This window comes from Pagrus pagrus (assembly GCF_965226575.1).
Source record: "Pagrus pagrus genome assembly, chromosome: 8".
NCBI classification, from domain to species: Eukaryota; Metazoa; Chordata; class Actinopteri; order Spariformes; family Sparidae; genus Pagrus; species Pagrus pagrus.
The window spans coordinates 23,759,608-23,778,623 of NC_140192.1; the positions used below are offsets into that span (position 1 = coordinate 23,759,608).

General features: G+C 40.7%; 1 protein-coding gene across 6 annotated transcripts in view; it reads right to left on the bottom strand.

Moving 5' to 3' along the window:
- The window catches only part of mctp1a (multiple C2 domains, transmembrane 1a), a 150,403-nt gene that overhangs the window by 74,967 nt on the left and 56,420 nt on the right, over window positions 1-19,016 (bottom strand). For all 6 annotated transcript variants that reach the window (XM_084360087.1, XM_084360088.1, XM_084360090.1 and 3 more), the window contains exons 2-4: window positions 16,239-16,359; window positions 573-715; window positions 284-363 (exon numbers count right to left, since the gene is read on the bottom strand). In XM_084360087.1, the coding sequence (XP_084216213.1) occupies window positions 284-363; window positions 573-715; window positions 16,239-16,359 (344 nt within the window). The remainder of the gene's footprint in view (window positions 1-283; window positions 364-572; window positions 716-16,238; window positions 16,360-19,016) is intronic.

A 19,016-nucleotide genomic window follows, 5' to 3' on the forward strand; every position in this document is an offset into this window, starting at 1 on the left:
AGACCACAGACCACATTGGATCGAAGTGACTGGCTCAAAAGCAAGCAAAGATGCTGGCAGAGTGGTGTGTGTCAAGAAAACAGGTGTGTCATGGTGTCATGAGAGTAGACTCCCTCAACCTCAACCTAACCATCGGTTGTCTCTTGACACCGCTTTCTTTAAACTTGCCCATTCCTGGGGAACGCAGCTACCAGATACAGTATTTCCAACCCAATCAGTGGAGAGATTGGGGGTGGGTAAGCTAATGGAAAAAAAAGGTAGAAGTCAAAAGAGACATAGAGACCTCTGATGTTCCAGTGACTCCAGGTGGAGGTAAGCTGAGCCCATGAAATCATCCTGAAATCCGAAGTCATAGTCAAAAACCTGCAAGAACACAATATACAGAGACTGTCAACAGTGGACCCACAGCACCACATGCAAATGTAATCAGTCTCTGACATATTCTTTACATTGACTCGTCACCTTGAATATAGTGAATTCATGTCCAATGAGACTGAACAATCATCCAATGTGTGACAGCAATTTATCTTACAGCAGGATGACATTTGAAGTCCAGGACTTATCTGCTGTACCTTGACATATAGCGGGTCTCTCAGGGTTTCAACCAGCAGGCTCACTCTCTCGTCCCACACCGGGTTGAGGTTCTTGTGGATGGTCTTACTCCTGAACACCTCTTTCCCTGCAATCTTGAACTTCACATAAGGGTCACTGGTCCCTACAGAGAAAGAAAGGAAACAAAGAATAATACTGTTAAATTAATACGTATTATGGTATATATTGCTTTTGTAGTGAGAGCTTTGATAGTTATATTGAATAGTTATAGCATTAACATCATCATAAAGATGCAATTCCAAGTACACAAAGCATTTTCTTGCAAAACATAATTCATGCATATCCTCTTCACACAATGAGATTATTCTATTACAGTGTCTCTGGTAGTGTCACGACAAAACACATCTTTTGTTCTCTCTCAAGTTATTTTTAAACACAAGTTATTTTTTTTTTAAACACAGAGTCGTGCACACTGCTCTGAGGGCCTGAGGAGAGAAAGAGCCATGTCATGTGACTTTATTGTGGGTCACGTGATTAGTATTTAACGCTGTTTATGGTTTAGCTGGGTGCTTGGAGGCACACGTCCCATGCACTGTCTCTATTTGACCACTAGGTGGCACCATTGATTTATTTGTTTTAGTTGTGCTACTATGTGAAGGTGCCAGATGAAATGAATACCGTGAAATTCAACAAATACACACTTTATACACAGGGTGTACTCTGTGAGATACACGAAACACAAACAGGCTAGAAGGTCTGTAATTCATCAACTAGAGAAAAATATCAGTCTAAGTCTACGTTTTATTACCCTGGCAAATGGGCATCGATCCTGCTACCCACTCCATTTCTGCTTTATTCTAACATCATATTCCCTATCATCCATAAACTTGACAATAAAGTCAATTTATTTGACAGGCAAAAAAAAAACTATGACAGAGACCAGATGGAAAAACACCACAAGAACAAAAACAGGGTCAACTGAAAGACAATACTGACCACAGAGTACAAGAAATTGAATTAAATGAAATATACTGAAACATTCATTCGGTCCAGCAGACACATTTCAGACACAAGTTCAAATGTTAACTGCATCTGACTAAAAATGACAAGCGACAACACAGATTGAGGGAGACTGTGAAGCATTCAAAATTCACTGTTTGTATTCAGGGCTGTTTTCGTGCAGGAGATAATCAGATTTAGTCTGGCATGACAGTCTGCTCCTGTCCAGACTCAGATAACATAAAGAGGCCAAAGGGACCTTGCAGGACTAATCACAGGCCCTGTACATTCCTTTATATGTACAGCACACACATATATACAGTATTAAGAACATACAAACTACACAGTGCAGCTTGTGTCTCTTATTTAGAATTGTTTTATCTCAGCATTCCTCTTTCACAGTGTAGTGCAGAGAGACCACAGTGTTTCAAAGAGAGAGCTATACATACTGTTGTATCTATAGCTCTGTCTTTGGAGGCTGGCCAACCATTCAGTGCTATATAAGTTGTACCTTTTGGGCTGCCAAAAACTTTGCAATGTAAAATCTTAGCATATATAAAATTCAAAGTACTACCAAACTAATGGCTGAGTTAACCAGCTTTTGTCTGAAAAGACAGTTTGCTTGGACACACAGAACACTAAGAGGAACATAAAAACTTTGTTTCACTGGATCAAAACTTGCCAGCCAAATCAGTAAAATGTTACTGACTGTATATTACACCATTTACAGTGAAACTCTCAAGTCATGATATGGCCACAAAGGCAAAACACACCTAAAGCTTTCCTCCCTTTCAAAACACTACAGTTACAACTCAGAACCCGACTGATACTCGATATGTCGACTATTATATGCACATTTTTTACAATGATTGCTCAGATGTGACCATTAAACACTTGTGACAAAGATATGTAAGGGAGGCAATCTATTTTACAGTCTAACAGTAAACGTTACTCTCTAAAATGAATCACTCCAAGCATCACTTTCTGCATTATAATCTCTTAAAAAAGTAGGTTTCATATCAGTTATTGGATATCATTTACGCCTATACTGATATATCTGTAATGGGCCAATATCAGCTTATAAAAACGGCCAACCGATAAAATGGTCGGGCCCTTGTGCAACTTTTCAATCTTTCCCTTCATCTTCTGCATCAAGGAATCCCAGTGCCGTTCATCTGAGCCTCCCCACTATCACCTCTTCCAGTGTTTATACACCTGACTGTAAGGCTGATGAGCAACACCTTCCGGTGGAACAATACTCTGCACTGATCTGTTTGTTTGTGCTGTACGTGTCTCAGATCAGTGCCATGTTACCATCCACTGTGACCAAAGTGATTACCAAGCAGATCAAATGAGAGAGCAGGGAATCCTATCACCAAACAATTCTCACTCTGCCCCTGTGGATTATGCTTTCTGCCAATATCTCTTGGATAAAACAGGAATGCAAGTGAGCATATAGTATCTACTGTATAGTGCGATATATACCATATCAATGTGATATCAGGCTGACAGCGTGGACTCTCTCAGTGGATGCACACATCTCAGCAGGTCAAGATGTGTAATATCTGACTCTTGCATACTAAGTTGATGGTTAGTAGTGGCATGGGTCTGACATAACAGCATCATTAACAACATTAAACACAAAAACATCAGACTAACACTGGCCTGCTGGGAAGGAATATCCACGTCTTCCCATTTGAACGACCTCCGACACCCTCACGCACACCAGCAGAGATTCTACAAACACACTCTCGCACACATGCACACCGTTTTACACACTGGTGCCGTTGACACATCACTGCAGGAGAGCTGCAGCGAGAGGACACAGATGACAGCATGAGGGAAAAAAAGGAATAGCAAAAGTGATATAACTAGAAATGTCTGGGATGGCATACTGTGTAGCAGCAGGCTGTAAAGGTGAAGCAGAATTCCGAATTCTGTAAACAATACAAGCATGAAATCAAGATAAATGTATCTATTTCCTTTTAAAAGGAGAAACACATTGCATCACGAACATGAGGCGAGACTTTATGAACGATCTGAAAACATGACTAAAAGGAAATTACCCCAGGAGGCAGAAGCTACTAATCTCTATAACTGCAGACACTCCCTTTCTGCCTTCCTCTGGTCCACCAGGTCGATATTCCCCACATCACTGGCTCGGAGTCTCTGCACCCCACGGTGCCAGCTTTATGGTGCCATAAACATACACAGGCTGAAAAGTATGAAATGGAAAAGGCTGGTGCTGTAGGTGGATGGTGAGGATGAGTGAGCGTGGGTACAGCACAGCAGGAGTGATCGCAGAGGTACTTTCTGTGAAATCAACCACCATATATGACACTTATGCCATATTTTTTGAAATATTTCCCACAGTTGGGGAAAGGCTGACTGTAAGCACCACATAAGGGCTTGTGAGTGGACAGGTCAGTAAGAAATAGGCATTATAAAATCAATGAGCTTTAGAAAAATCAGCAATGGCAGATGAGAAAGCAAACCGGTTGGGGTTCAAGTCGGTAGGTCTGATGAATCGGTGCACCCTGGATGTTTGTCCATCTTGCAGGCAGGAGGCTGTGAAAGGTAAGTGCTGAATAAGGGGAGAGTGGGTATAAGGAGTCAATGTGTCACCCGCTGATAAACTGGCTAAAGTAAGCAGGTGCCGTAGGTGCTGAAGTGCAGCCATGGAAAGCAAAAAGCGATTTTCTGTCTTTCCACAGTTGAGGGGCATTACTTGTGAGGCATGTGGGGTAAATGCACAAGGTAAGATCGAATTCACAAAAGAAGATCTGAAAAGGTCGTAAGCAGGTTTAAGAAGATTAAACCGTAAACAGTGAACTTAAAAGTAAATAGCTGCACAATGATATTTGCCATGTTGCCAAAAATTCTGACTTTCTAAATACACCTTGGTGGAATTCAACTCTGTCTGTAAGTTTACACGAGGCCGTAGTAAACCACACAGCACTTATGCATTATGTTTATATGTGTCCAAAGCAATTTATTTGAACTGTAAATTAAGAAGGCTTAACAACAGATGAGGAGGAGCAAATCCTTTAATGTCTGGAAGAAGATTTAACAAATCAAGTGTTGAGCAATGTACTAACAACTCCTAGTAAGTAGATTTCTATACATGAGGTCAAAAAGTAACATGAGCATTTCAGAGACTGCAATAGGAAATTGACAATCAATCAATCAGACTATTGAATCTGGATCACATGGCTCATTGCTGCCAATATCCAATATGTCCAATATCTGATGGGTAACTTACATCAGCATTGGCACCTGATACCGAGACTGGTCCCAACTCTATCTGAAGCTGAAATTAAAAGTCGGTAAAGTGTGTCAACTAACCTGAGACCATCTATAACAGGGGCTTATCTGTGAGCAAAAAAATTCTCGGAAACAAAAATCCAGGATTTCCTTCTATTTTGACTTGAAAGACTTTTACCTTCCTAATCCTCCTCTCTGGATTAACCCCCTGGATCCACAGACTGATGCAACAAGGGATGAGAAATTGCATTGCCGAGAACACAAAGAGATACTGAGCGGTTCAAGGTGTTAATCAATTCATCTTCAATGATGCTATTAAATCCAACCACTAAACACTGTAATAGCAGCTGGGAAAAGAAATAAATTGGTTTGTGAGGGGACCCAGTGGTGCACTCAGCAGGTACATTTACCTTGGGTGTGGCTCATAGGCAGATTTAAAAGCCTCTGATAGACTCGGTTTTCATAGCTGCTATCTGTCTTCCTGACAGGCGGCAGAAAACATAATCCACCACACAGTTATCTCTTCTGAACACCTAATGGGCAGCGGCCATAAAAATGCTGCTCACTGTCTGTCTGCCAATATGCCAGGCTACTCTTCAGGACACTTGGGAATACAAAAACAGCAATCTTGAAAGCACATGTTATCCAAATGTAAACAAAGTCACCACGACCTGACTGTAAACCTTCTCTCACCTTTTGAACAGTAGAAAAACAACTACATAGCTCACCTGTGCAAGCATATGGATCGCGATAAGGTCGTGATTAGGTAAATAATCATCAATAATGTGGATGCAATGACTTATTAAAACGAGTAGAGCAGTGTAGTAAGTTAAGAAAATCCTTTACACTTGTACTGTAATGCAGCCTTTAAAACCAGGAGATGACAACATGCCATATCACAATATAACAATGAAATAATATCATGCTATTGCCCAGCCTTAGTATGAGGATGTGTTACTTTTCATGTTCATTTAATACAAGAGTTAACACTTAAAACAAACATTTTAAATTGGGTTTGATTGAGAAGCACAAAATGCAAATCCTCTAAGTATAACTCAGTTATACTGTTCAAGTGACTATGACTAAAGTTTATATGGTCAGTATTTTTTATTTCACTTGCAAATCCAGTCTGGAGTGCAAGAGTAACAGTGGGAGAGGGTTTGGAGGGTAAATCTATGACTGCACTTGAAGCCAGTTAGAGAGCCATCAGTGTCTCATCATGCATATTTTATACACATAATATCCAGAGGTGTTTCCCACACTGATAAAATCATCACTATTAAGCACTTGTCCGTCTTGCTTTCTCTCTTACTTACTCATTGTAGTATTGTGGTAGTATCATTTTCACCTGGGACATTTATTTTTAAACCTCTGCTGTCAGGATCCTTGGCACATGCATTTGTATATTCGCAAGTAATGCATATGTGTGTGCATTTACTGACACATTCACAACATGTTTTAAGACAGCAGCCAATCTAAATCTTGAGCTCTGTTGCAAATTGTCAAATGTAACTTTCATACAACCTCCTATCTTTCCCCTTCCCACCATGTTCTTTGTCTCTCTTTCAATTCCCTGTAGCTTTCTAAATTAAATAATAGTTTTAAGCCTCATAACTCAACTCCCAGTTGATTTCTTTGCCATCATGGCTACTCAGAGAAAGTTAGGGCATCGTCATATTTACACAGAACCATCCAAAAGCCTGCTCACTCTTCAGGACGCACGATTTGCCTCATAGTGAAATAAAATAAGATTTGCAACATCAACATGGCAAAAATGATGGCTCTTCTGGTGTACAAATTATACATTGTTTCAGCTTGTCTATGGTGTGTGGGGGGAAACAATGAAATTGACAGACCAGGTAATATGAATCTAATTATATTATTTGCCAAAGTAATGAAATTAGGCACCTCTTGACGTTGTGAAATTGACTAGTGCCTGGTGACACATTTCTTAATTATATTGTCTCCAACCACTGTAAATTGGTTGTTTGTAATATGTAGAATTGTGGCATAGCAGCATGTAGGTAAATGTATGTGATAATGTTTAACATGATTATTAACATGATTATTTCCAGCAGGTGAAGCTACTTGTATGATGTGTCTCTCATTATTGGAGCAGCTGGTCAAGAGCTTTCATTTAAATGCCTGTGCTGCCCTGTTCGTGAGCAGCAGTCCAAGGGCATGCATGTATACCTCCAAATGCTCCAGAACACACCCTGAGCAAACACTGAGGAATTACAATGGACAAACAGACAAACAAAGCATACTGAAAACAAAACCTCCTTGGTGGAGATACAAATCTGTGGGGAAAGAAAGACTCCAATCTGTCTCAGACAGTAGGAGGGATAGCAGACAGTTCTGAGATCTATATGCAGGGGAGAGGAGGCGTCTGCTGCAACCTAAAATGGCATAATATGAGAATATGGTCAAGTTGAAACTTAGTAAAAACCAGTCTAACACTTGACACGCTGTCTTGGGTCGAGGATTTTAAAAAAAGCTAATGAAAGGTGCTTGCTACTAACTGAAAGATAATAATAGGGATACGGGGTGATTAGCCACACATTTCTAAATAAGAGAAATCTTCTCCATCATCTGGCTTCACACTGATGGGTCTGCTTCCCCGCTTTCATCATCAATCTGCGGATACTCATCACACATTCATGATCAATAGCTTTCTGTGTCAGTGCAGGGCAGACAAACGGTCCTGAATTATTAACTGATAATATATGAGCAGGTAATTACATTTCCACAGAGACAGTGAGATATCATGTTCTAAAAATAAGTATACTCTATGAGAAAAAGATGAACTCACTGTTATTACACAAGGCCTCTGAAGTAAAGCGCACCCTAAGCAGTACGCTGTTCTCAAAATTACTCGAATGAAAAGTCAAGAACACTCTTTCTGTCTCGACACATATTTCAAATACATGAAAATATGAAAGATAGAACACGCAGCTTGACAAACAGTAAAATCCAACAGAGCTTCAGATAAAAACACAAACAGAATTTCTTACGTGCAGCTGTGATGAGATATGATCTGAACTGGGGTAATGCATTGTAGATGTGAGACTTACTGATTATTAAAATACAATGAATATGGATGACAAACCGCCTGCCGATGGCATTAGAAAGTCATCAATAATGTATAATGTCAGTATGAAATCGGGGCCATTTCAGAGCACCAAACAACCCAGCTGATCGGTTTTAAATGTGACGAGATTAAGTTGATTATATGAGAGGAAAGTTGACTGCCACAGAAAAAAAATAACAGAATATATAGTAAGCTGCGCGTATTTACTGTATGGTGAGACACAAAAGCAGCACACAAATGGACAGCAACACAATATATTGTTTATGCATTTGTTGGAGATAATGGAATATATCAGAGCAAGAGTGACACAGGTCTTTCCCTTTAGGTCAGCAGCGCCAAGAGAAAGTCACTATTAAATCACACACAGAGTCTCAGTCTGTCACATGCTGCACTCCACCAATCTGTTTTCTGTTTTGCACATACAGTATCTGGTATCAATCTCACACAGTAGTGAACTTCTAAGCCAATTTTTGCGATAAGCTGCTTGTTTCTGCCTGCAGTTCAGTTATGCCAGGCAGTGAGATCATGATAGGTGATCAAATGTCTACAGGACCTGTGACAGCTCCATTCAAATGTAGTGTAATGCAGCTTTGAACTTATTTTTAAAGATTGATGGCTGATCAACATCTACACATTCATTTACACTCTACTTGCTGGCTTAATAAGAGGGTTTCCTGCAGCATATTACAGGGAAGGTGTGGTGCCTTTCCTGAAAAAAATAAATAAATAAGTCCCACCTCCACAAATATCAAACAAATCATTAAAGTTTTATGAAATATGTCATCAACCTTCAGAGCATGAGCTAACACTTCCGCAAATCTGTTTGCTGGGTGAAACCCTGATTAATATTAAACATCTGATTCATTGATGTATGAAGCCTTGGCAATTAAAGCAGTTGTTCCATTTAATAGATGGTTTTAATGTTATGCACTATGTTTTATGGTCTGCCACTGGGCACGATTTTTCCTACAAAACTGAGGTCAACTTATGCCAAAAAGAAAGTGCGTCTACCTTTGTGCAACAAAAACAGGGATAGACAGTGGTTCTCCGGGTCGCTGTCCCAAGGTAACGGTGGAACAACTGGAATAACTCTGGAATCTCTTTGCAACAGCAGCGCCAACAGTAACACCACAGGAAAAGTAAGTAAGTATTACACACTAAGATTGGAGATTATACATCCTAATATCTTGTTTTTTCAAGGAGCTGCTTATGATCCCACAGACATTCATTAATTCAGAAAAGTTGGCTAATCTAACCGCTCTGCACAAAACTTTAATTATACGCAAGACATAAAAATTAGAGAATTAGTTTGAGCCTCGAAATGAAGGAAGAAAAATTAGTCTGACGATCATTTTAGAGATACTCAATTTCACTTTTACATAATGAATGGGAACCATATCAACCTTACTGTAGTATTAACCTTAACAAACAAGTGGTCATTCAAACTTTCCTTCCTCTTGGCTCTCACCGCTCTGATTTACAGTGCAGGAGGACCTATTCAGAGTTGGCTAACACACTGCTTGTCAAAAAGGCTGTAATTCAAAGCCACGCCATGGAGGAGACTCATTGATGCTTGTCATTAGATGTGAGAACAGGACAGGAGAATAAAAAAAGTAAAGCTGCCATAAAAGCCTCAGTCGTGATTGAGCTGCACTCCAGGAGCAGCCTCGTGCTCAGATTATAGGCACTGTGTGAGGCTGTAAATGTGAGTGTGTGTATGTGTGTGAGTTCCTGGCCTATGTGTAGCATCAGGACTGATGGATGGTTGCAGCTCTGGGGTTTCCCATTACCCAGAATGCAATCTGCTCAAGAGGATGTATTGGGAGAGGGTGCAAAGACAAGGAACTCCATCACGGGATGCTGACGGGTGGGTTGAGAGTCTGCCTCATTACAATTACGCACAATCACACACATGCATGCCTCTGTCTCTTGCTGCTTTACGCTGAGAGGATTACACTTTCCAGTCGCCTGCTAACATTTACCCAAAATGAACCTTCACTAATGATCTTACTGCAATTTAAATTCAGTGTGAGATACCATAACAGTAGCATCTCTTGCTAAATACAGCTGAGCTTAATGAACACAAACAAAAATAGGGAAGACATTTGCACAGCATGCGGGAGAATAACATGGCAGGTGAGAAAGCATTGAAGGGGACTTTGAATAAAACAAAAGACAACCTGCCGACAGTGTTGTCAAAGCTCTACTCCTCTCACTGTTTTCACATTTTAAGACGAGATAATAGGGCTCAGTGCAGTCTCTTTAGTCTTAGTCACACTTTGAGAAGTGAGAACTAATCACTGTAACTAACCATCCACGCTTTAAGTATGCACATATACTAGCAGACCACAGACACACAGCACACATACAGTACACTGCATAATGAACACACAGTGTGCCAGCACACGCAAATAACAGGGACTACAGCAGTCTAGCTAATCATTACTTAGTCTCAGAGGGATGAAATTACAATAGTTTCTAGTAGGGATGTGTAAGGACTGGGAATCAGGCTTAAGCATCAAGATAACTCAGTATTGGTCGCATTAGATTATAGGCAAATGACATTTTATGCCATACAAATGAATTGTAGAATTAATTCTGCAGAAATATATGGCCAAACAACAAATCCAGGGATGAAAGGGTGGGTAACATGACGGTAAAAATAGAGAACAAGAAAAGCTGCAAAGAGAGAAATCAATTGGCCTATATTATGAGAAGAACCGATGAGAAATAAGAGCCAGCGGGTGAGTCAAAGATTACCCCATGTAGAGCAGACAGTAGGCAGCTTGTGGTAAAGAACTAGTGATAACGTACACCACAACATACAGTACAGTACTTCTGCTCTGTGTCCGAGCGTTTTCATCTTTACCACTTGTTGATAAATTATAAAATCTGATTACATTTTCACAGAAAAATGACCACAGTCTGACAGATATAAAAACAAGATATCTCACTGATAACATTGCAACACAGGTTGAAATTCACAAATTGCATTATCACTCCTGGTTAGTGTTTGGAATCTATGGTTGATCTCTATCACATCTCAAAAAAACAATTCATTTATAATAAAAAATGAATAAAAACGAATAAAAAAGATCCGCAGCTCAGGCAAATGCTGATTTCCATTCATCAATAGCGGCAGGTTGACACGAATAACCACTCTATATTAGGGGCACTTTTCCAATAGCAACAATTTCATATTCAGCATTCAAGTAAAACAAAACTATTCCCTAAATGCAGCACACTAAACAACTTGCACCTGCTGCATTTGTGTGATTATCCTTCATTACAACAAAGTAGTAGAGCAGCAGGAATAGATCTGATAGTACAAATGTGCATTAGGAGTCTACTTGCCCCAGTTTTGGAGCCTGAGAGGGATAAATATCAGCACAGGGACCCCAGAGGGGCTATCCACTATCCACTTAAAGCGCTTACTGGAACAAAATTATATGATGATTCTGAAAACCTAGAAAGGTCAAGCAAACACTTCACTTGATACTCTGCAGCGTATCGCACACAAACACAAATGCACGTGCAGTATCCATAACACACACAGAAACACACACAGGGACACACCATCCTGACGAAGTGGTCATGCTTAACACTGATCGATGCATCTTAAATAGTCAGAGTTGTAACACTAATTGCCGATCCATCCATATCATTATATAATTCATTACACGTCACATCAGTAAGTAGTAATAGTAAGTACTGATTGCCTTTATAAATCAAATCTAAAGTGGATGCTGTGACAGAAGTGGAAGACGAAAAACAGGGTTGCACTTCAGAGGACAACAAAGTGGACAACAACCCTTTTATTATCCCCTCTGATTGCTAGAGAGGCATTTCAAGTGTTGTGAAAAGATTTAGCTGCTAGCGAGAGTAGAACCTGTCAGGGTGAAGAGTCAACCTCCACTAAAACCACATTATTTAACTTAAAGCTGAATTAGACAACTTCCCATTCCACTTCCTGTTTTCGTTGCACAATGGCAGACACTCATCCGTTGCGCAGTAATTTGACATTTGTTTTTCCAGATAAAATTCAGCCCCAGGACAAACTGGCTAGCATAGTGCAAGCAAGGTTTGCAGGGAACCAATCTATACATGGGTGGTGTCAGATTTCTACAGCCATTTCACTGCAGTCAGTATTTACTTCAGGATAATAAATTATAGAAAAAAAGTTATCAATTGGCAGTTTAGGCTATGAAGTCTGTATTCATGTGGTGAGCAGGCCCAACCTCTAAGACTTTGATGTTGATTTGTACTGAATTCAAATGCTGTTTTCTCTAAAAGTGAACACTACCAAAGATATACAATGTTCAAGGTTATATATCCTCTAGCATGCACCCACACATACACACACAACAAACACACACTACATTTTTTTCATTGATATAATGCAATGAAAGATAGTCAGATCTCAGACTAGAGAAAACCTTCACCTTACCGCACCCACAGGGAGACAGGGATAGAGACAGAGGGCAGTGTGTTTTTTATCTGAGGTCACCTAGAAAGCTGCAAAAAGTCCCACTGGTAGCTCGTCATATATGACAGCTAAGACAGGGTTGAAGCCCCGGGGACAAAACAGGATGAGGTGAATAGCAAAGCAAGGTTATTTGGCAGGTCGAATTTGCTGCGCTGAAACAAAAATGGTTTACTAAAAGGATGCTTTTGTATTTATGTAAATGGCCAGTGCTATCATCATGTGGCTGTCACTGCTCCTCCTTATTCACTGCTTTTCTTTACTTCTTCCTGCAAATTCAATACAACATCAGAGGCAGGTCTAAATGAAAAGAGGCAAAGATGAGATGGAAAAGCACATCATCAGGCTAGACACCTCTTCTGTACCTTGTTAAAAACAACTGTGAAATTCACCTACGTAATTCATCCAGTGCTTATTTTGTTATCTTGTTATAATATTGAACCGTGTCACAGTGTTGGCTGTTTCTTCAGGCGAGAGACTGCTTGAATAAGTGCGGGCTGAAAAGACACTGATGACAATGCCAGCCAGTGATTGTGGTTGTGTTGAAAAAGCTCCCAAATGTCTCCTGTTTGTTCAGCACCATACGTGAGGAACTCCTTACTCCTATCAGGCTGCCTCGCACTCTCTTCTGAGGTCGAGAGAAATCCTCCCTTGAAGTCTGTGTACTGTGATGGCTCAGGTAGATAACAGGCAACCTCTAAGCACCATTTGGAGACAAAGAAAGAATAAACAGGCTCCTATGTAGTCAATGGCAATGCTGAAATCTACTGGGAGATGCATGTAGAGCCTGAGTATTTACACATCCTTTGTGTGTATACAGCAAACAAAGCACAAGAACACGTTTAATTGAGAAGGAAGGAAGTAAAGACAAGGAATATTGTTCATGTAGATGCAAATTTCCCCCTTTCCGGGACAAATAAAGGAATTCTGATTCTGAAGTGAAACACCAAAGAGTGAGAAGTGTGCCAAAGTCGTCAGTGTTCCCATCTAAGAGTGACACATTGATATTAGTATATTGACACATTGATCTATTAGTATGTCATGTCAATGCCTGCACTTTGTCTCTGGCCAGAATTCCATGTCCACCCTCTGTCCTGAGGCACTGAGCCCTCAAAGACTGAAACTGACAGCACCTGCATGCTCAGCAGAAACGCATGAGTGCAAGAGTCTGCAAGAGCTCCAAATGCTTTATGAGGAACGAGACACCTCCCGACAACCACAGCAGAGGCTTTCCAGTAAGGAGAGGCTTATATTTCATGTGTAGTTTAATTAGTCGGAGTGCATTTAATGGCAAAATATGCAATAATGTTTGATAGAAGTCAGATGAAATCATGCTCAGAGGCTTAAATTCCAGTGCCAAGTTCTAGTAAACTTTTACAGAGGAGCAAAAGAAACAACACAAACTGGTATGACTCGTGCACAGCCCGGAGCAGGCAGGCTCTGCAGCGGGTGATTAAAACCGCCCAAGTCATAATTGGCACCCATCTACCGAGCATCAGTGGTATCGTTGAGGTGAGGCGTGTGCACAGAACCTTATACTAAACGACAACAACTTTTCATTTTTCATTTATTGGCTTTGAGGGCTGTTCCATTTCAATTGATAATTTCATTTGATCCCTTGTCCTTGTTCCCTCACTCAGGCACAAAAGCTCCTTTCATTATCAGGAAATTTACCCAAGAGACCTAAAGAGGAGATTGTGCATTAATGTGCAACTGGATACCCCTCCTAACTGAGACACCACCACTCCCCTTTTGTGTCTGGCTAGTCAGCCTTGTCTGTGGATGCATTACATCACTTGGATGCACGGATCACAGCTGTGGTGTCAGAAGAAACGTTGCAATAAATGTGAACACTTGCCACCTTTGTGCTTTTGATAGGTTACGGTTACCACTCCAGTCAAGCCTCCCTCAACGTTTGCTTGTAAAACACAGAATTCCAGTTTTTCAGACTGATTGCACTTAATAATATAATAAATAACTATTTAAATAAAAAATAAAAATAAAAATAATTCCAATGGTTTATGGTGGACATTTCAAGGTTTTAAAAAACTAAAAGAATAAGCAATGCTTTGGCTGTCTTAGTTTTAACCTCACCAGTTTATATATTATTCTAATGAGGTGTTTAGTATGCTTGTCTGCAAGTCGAGGTGTCGAGTTCAGGTGTTACTTTTTGTTATGAATATCTGAAAATCCATATTACAAAGCTATCTCTGAGGAGTGGTGCTTCAATATGTTTCACAGACAAAAATATTTGCATCATTTATAATTCATGTGGGAGATTTTAGTGAATCCGTTGGTACCAGAACTAAATTGCACCTCCAAGCGAACTACTTGTATTTCAAAACCCAGCTGTTCTCAAGTCTACATACCTGACATGAAGCCTAGACAGAGTCGTTCAAGGAAAATCCCACCAGTCTGTCTTCTGCATGCAAATGACAGTTTCTCAGGATTTGCCTTCAACTGCTTTATTTATTCATACTTAACCTCTCTGATTGTTAATAAAACATTATTGCCATTTTTCAGTAGTTATTTGACTGTGTCTTTGTCTCTCCCCCTCTCTCTGTAATGACCTGTCTTGATGAGCCCAAGACAGGACAGGCTGCTCCTTATCATCATCCAGACCGACAGGTAGTCGGGCAAAAAGTATGAGGGTGAGCCTATTTAGGATCCGTCGTCATGGTGACTCCTACAACTGCTAATGAGACCTCTGCATCTGTCACCATCCAAAACACTGTCTGCGAGAGCTTATAAGAAAATCTCTGTCGGTGCTTGTTTTGGTTGGCTCGCCTTTCCACTATGTATTGCATAATCACCCGCCGCTTAAAGAAAGTATGCGGGCTGGGTTCCACCGTGGGCAGAAGGCTATCAGTCCCGCAATTAAAATCACAGTTACATTTCAGCGCTGGCTCGGAGTGGCTCATTTGAGATAATTCATTTTTTTTCTGGTGAAAGAGTGGATCAAATATTTTTTTCCCATGATGGGAAAAACAGGCACATGCAATGAATTGAATTACTCAAGATAGCACTACGCAAACATGCCCACTCCTGCTCAAGTGAGGCTGAGTGGAGTGCCACTCTGCCTTCTTTCTGGTCACTGATTTCGGTCCTTTCATGTTAATGAATTACTATTAATCACACAACGCAGGAACCTGTGTGTCAGTACAGGTGGCCATACAATAATAAAAAATATTTCGTGGTCTTGACTTAAGCTAAAAGCCTCAATCAAACTGCCTTTCGCACTGGGCAGTAGAGAGAAAGACTTCACACTATGACTCATATTACACAAAAGTACCACGGGATTATAAACTGTTTTGGCTCCTAATGTGACAATGTTCTAGGAAAAACTAAGGCTGGGTTCATTTAATGCCTAGATGCACAGGAAATGAAGTGCTGCATCATTTCTGGTAATTCCATCTCGCTTCACACGTGGAAAAGGGAGTGAGCTGTGAGGACCAGATGTGTGATTTAATAAAACCCTACATCAGGAGCGAGCGGGGGAGAGAGAAAGAGAGAGAGAGAGAGCTGTGAGATGAATGAATAGAGGAAAAAATAGGGGGAAAAAGTACCAAGAAAGATATTACACTGACTAAACGAGGCATATATATTCCCCTTAGGATTACAAAGAGATAGAAGATGCAATAATAATGATGCCTCATGCATGATGGTAGCATCCTGGGTGCTGCGCTGCCAGTGCCAGTGTCAAAACAACTGAGATAGCTAGACAGAGACCAGAGCAGGGTAGCTTTCATTTGGTGAGCCAGATAGAGGCTTTATAAAGCTGTTCACCCTGTCTCTCTACGTAAACCTCAATACTGTTGAGGTAATAGAAAGAATAAATAGAGCTCCTACCTGTCCTATCTCGGATGGCCAGGTTGTTCCCTTTCTTTAGGACAATATCCAGCTGGTACATGGCTGGACTCGGAGGTCGAGGCGTGGGCTCTGCATTACTGGGTCCCACTATGTTGATGCCCTGTAGAGAGAAGTTACATCAGTTATGGAGGTTTTGTTTTTTTTGTTTTTCTACCTTTCTAATAAGGACAAAGAGACAGAAAAGAAAAGGACAGCAAGAATATATTTGGATTAGCTGTTGTTGCAAGATGGTAAATATTTTAATAAATCTTGAATCTGACTGCTTAAAACTAGTTGTTTTTATACCAACGGCAGATAACAAATTTCAATCTGATTCAGAATCATCTACATTTAGAGATAATTACTGGCTGTGTGGGTTGTTTTTTGATTGTTCGTGTCCTAAATGCGAAAGAAGAAAAGAATTGTTGCTGCAGCATCATGATGCTCCGAATAAATCATCTCCACAAAAAGCAAAAAAGTTTACAGGAACAGATTGGAAAGGTACAGAGAAATGACTTTTTGTGCATTACATAATACATGTAGCATGTGTATCCTGGTAAATCATAGCAGGCATGCAACCTCCTTGTGGAGCTCTTGGAAGAGGTCATGTCGGTGGCTTTTCATGTCACGCTGTTGCCCTGAGGTCAGTGCTGTACTCTACTCTGACAGGGAGCCCCCACTGGCTCTTATCGTGGTTTCTCTTGGAGAAGGCCCATTAGCAAAACCACATGATGAACCAGGCTATGCTCAGAGATCCACTACAGCTTACTTCCTTTTCTCCATGTCTTGCTCTTCTTATTCTCCCGACCCTCATTTCTCTCTCCTCCCCATTAGACAACCCGTGCGTGGGCATTCCTGTCATGTTTCCCCGGCTATCTCACTCTGAGATGAGGATAAGAATAACTCCAAAAGAGCAGGGAAATGCTAGTGGACCTCTGAGAGGCTACTAACAGACAGCTGGCATACGAGTCAGTCCCACTAGAGAGGAACAGAAGAGACATCCCTGAACAGCCAAAAACTGGGTTGCAAATGGAAAACGGGGAAAGAAGACCCATGAGGAAACTCCCTATTAACACTGTCGTGTCAAAGGCATTCTTCCTGATAAGAGCTGTCACAACATTTCCTGTAATTGTTAATATCATTGTTTCCCTTCAGGATATCGTCTGACTGCCGTGAAACACAAACTGGCACCCTGTATATCTGTGAGATATGTATCAAAAAGTTCCTATATTGCACGCTAACAGAACACACATTCCCAAAGCCCTATTTTTGGAAGTGTCACGGTGGTGGTATAGTAGAAAATGATGGTGTAGCATTGTTCTTTCATTATTTGGAGACAGCCCTGCACCGAGGCTACAGGTTAATAATGGTGAGCATAATTACGCTGTGGTCCTTGTAGTCCCACTCCGATTATCTTCTGCTGCCCTAAAAAATTACCACAATATAAATGGAAATTATGCTTAACTTTCATTGTCTATGCACGAGGAAATTGAGATGGGTAAATATGTCACTTGGGAAACAAAGTCCAGATAATGAGTTAGCATTTGTAGCAGAGATTGTAGGAAACATTTGATTTGTATTTGTTTTTAATAGTGTGCATTTCCCTGAAACAGAGATACAGAAGGCAATCAGAACACTGTAGTACTAAATCCTCCTTGCCTCGAACAAAACCAGTGCTCCATGTCGGGCTGATAACAAGAAAATGACGACTGGAGATAGGCTCCAGCTGACCTTTGTGGAAGGAGAAAGCATTGGTGCACTGGCAGTGTCTGTTGAGGGGAAGTACAGTACAAGCTACTATCGTGTCAAACAACAACAACAAGAAAAGATGTGTGAGGAAAGCACAGTGAAATTGAGGGCTGATCTGCAAGGTGCCGACAAGGTAGGTATTACTACTGACAGTCTGACTGACTGTTTCACTAACCACACTGTTTCCTGGCTGTTCATTTAGGTCTTATTTTTATGTTGCTGTTGTTGCTTTTTTGTGACTACTCGATGAATATTTAATGTGAGTACTCGAATATTGAAAGGGTCATTCAGACTACAAAGCAACATTTTAAACCACAGCTGTAGGGTGATACATACAGTGCTGTGGAAAACTTGACAGCACCAAATCTCCATGGGTAAGTCAAGCCGAAATAATTTTAGCTTCACAGCACCTGCAGTCAAACAGGCAAAAAACAGATGGGAATGGATATGGAGTCAAATCTTTTGAGGAAAAGAAAAAACAAATAAATAAATCAAAAAAACAAAATGTAATTTGCCAGGAAACAGGTCCACTCAGCTCTGCAAATCTAATGTGAACGTTCAGGGACAGACGGAGAGTTAAAGCTGTGTTTGGACAGGATTAACATGGGTCAACAGTTCATGTAAGTTACTGTAATTGAACTCTCTCCCTCTCTTTGTTTGTGTGTGTGCACGCACGCTTGTGTGTGAGTGTGTGCGCCTGTGTGCGTGTGCGTACAACAGTCGTAGGGCTCTGACCATAAGCCCTTCTGTCTAAAATGTGACTAACAAGCAGTGACACACGGAGCAACACGATGTCGAGTCGGGTCACATCATAACAAACAGCGATTAAGAAAAAGGATTCCTCGACACATTCTGTGCCCTCGGAAAATACCAGTGCACGTGCCATTTTCTGCTCTGAGCTCTTTGAGTTAGCATCAATACATATGACAGGAAAATGCAGCACAGAAATGCCAACAAGGACTGAGGTCATTCCAAACAGTGACACCATTACATTCACAATTGCGTAACAAACATCACTGACAAGCTGAT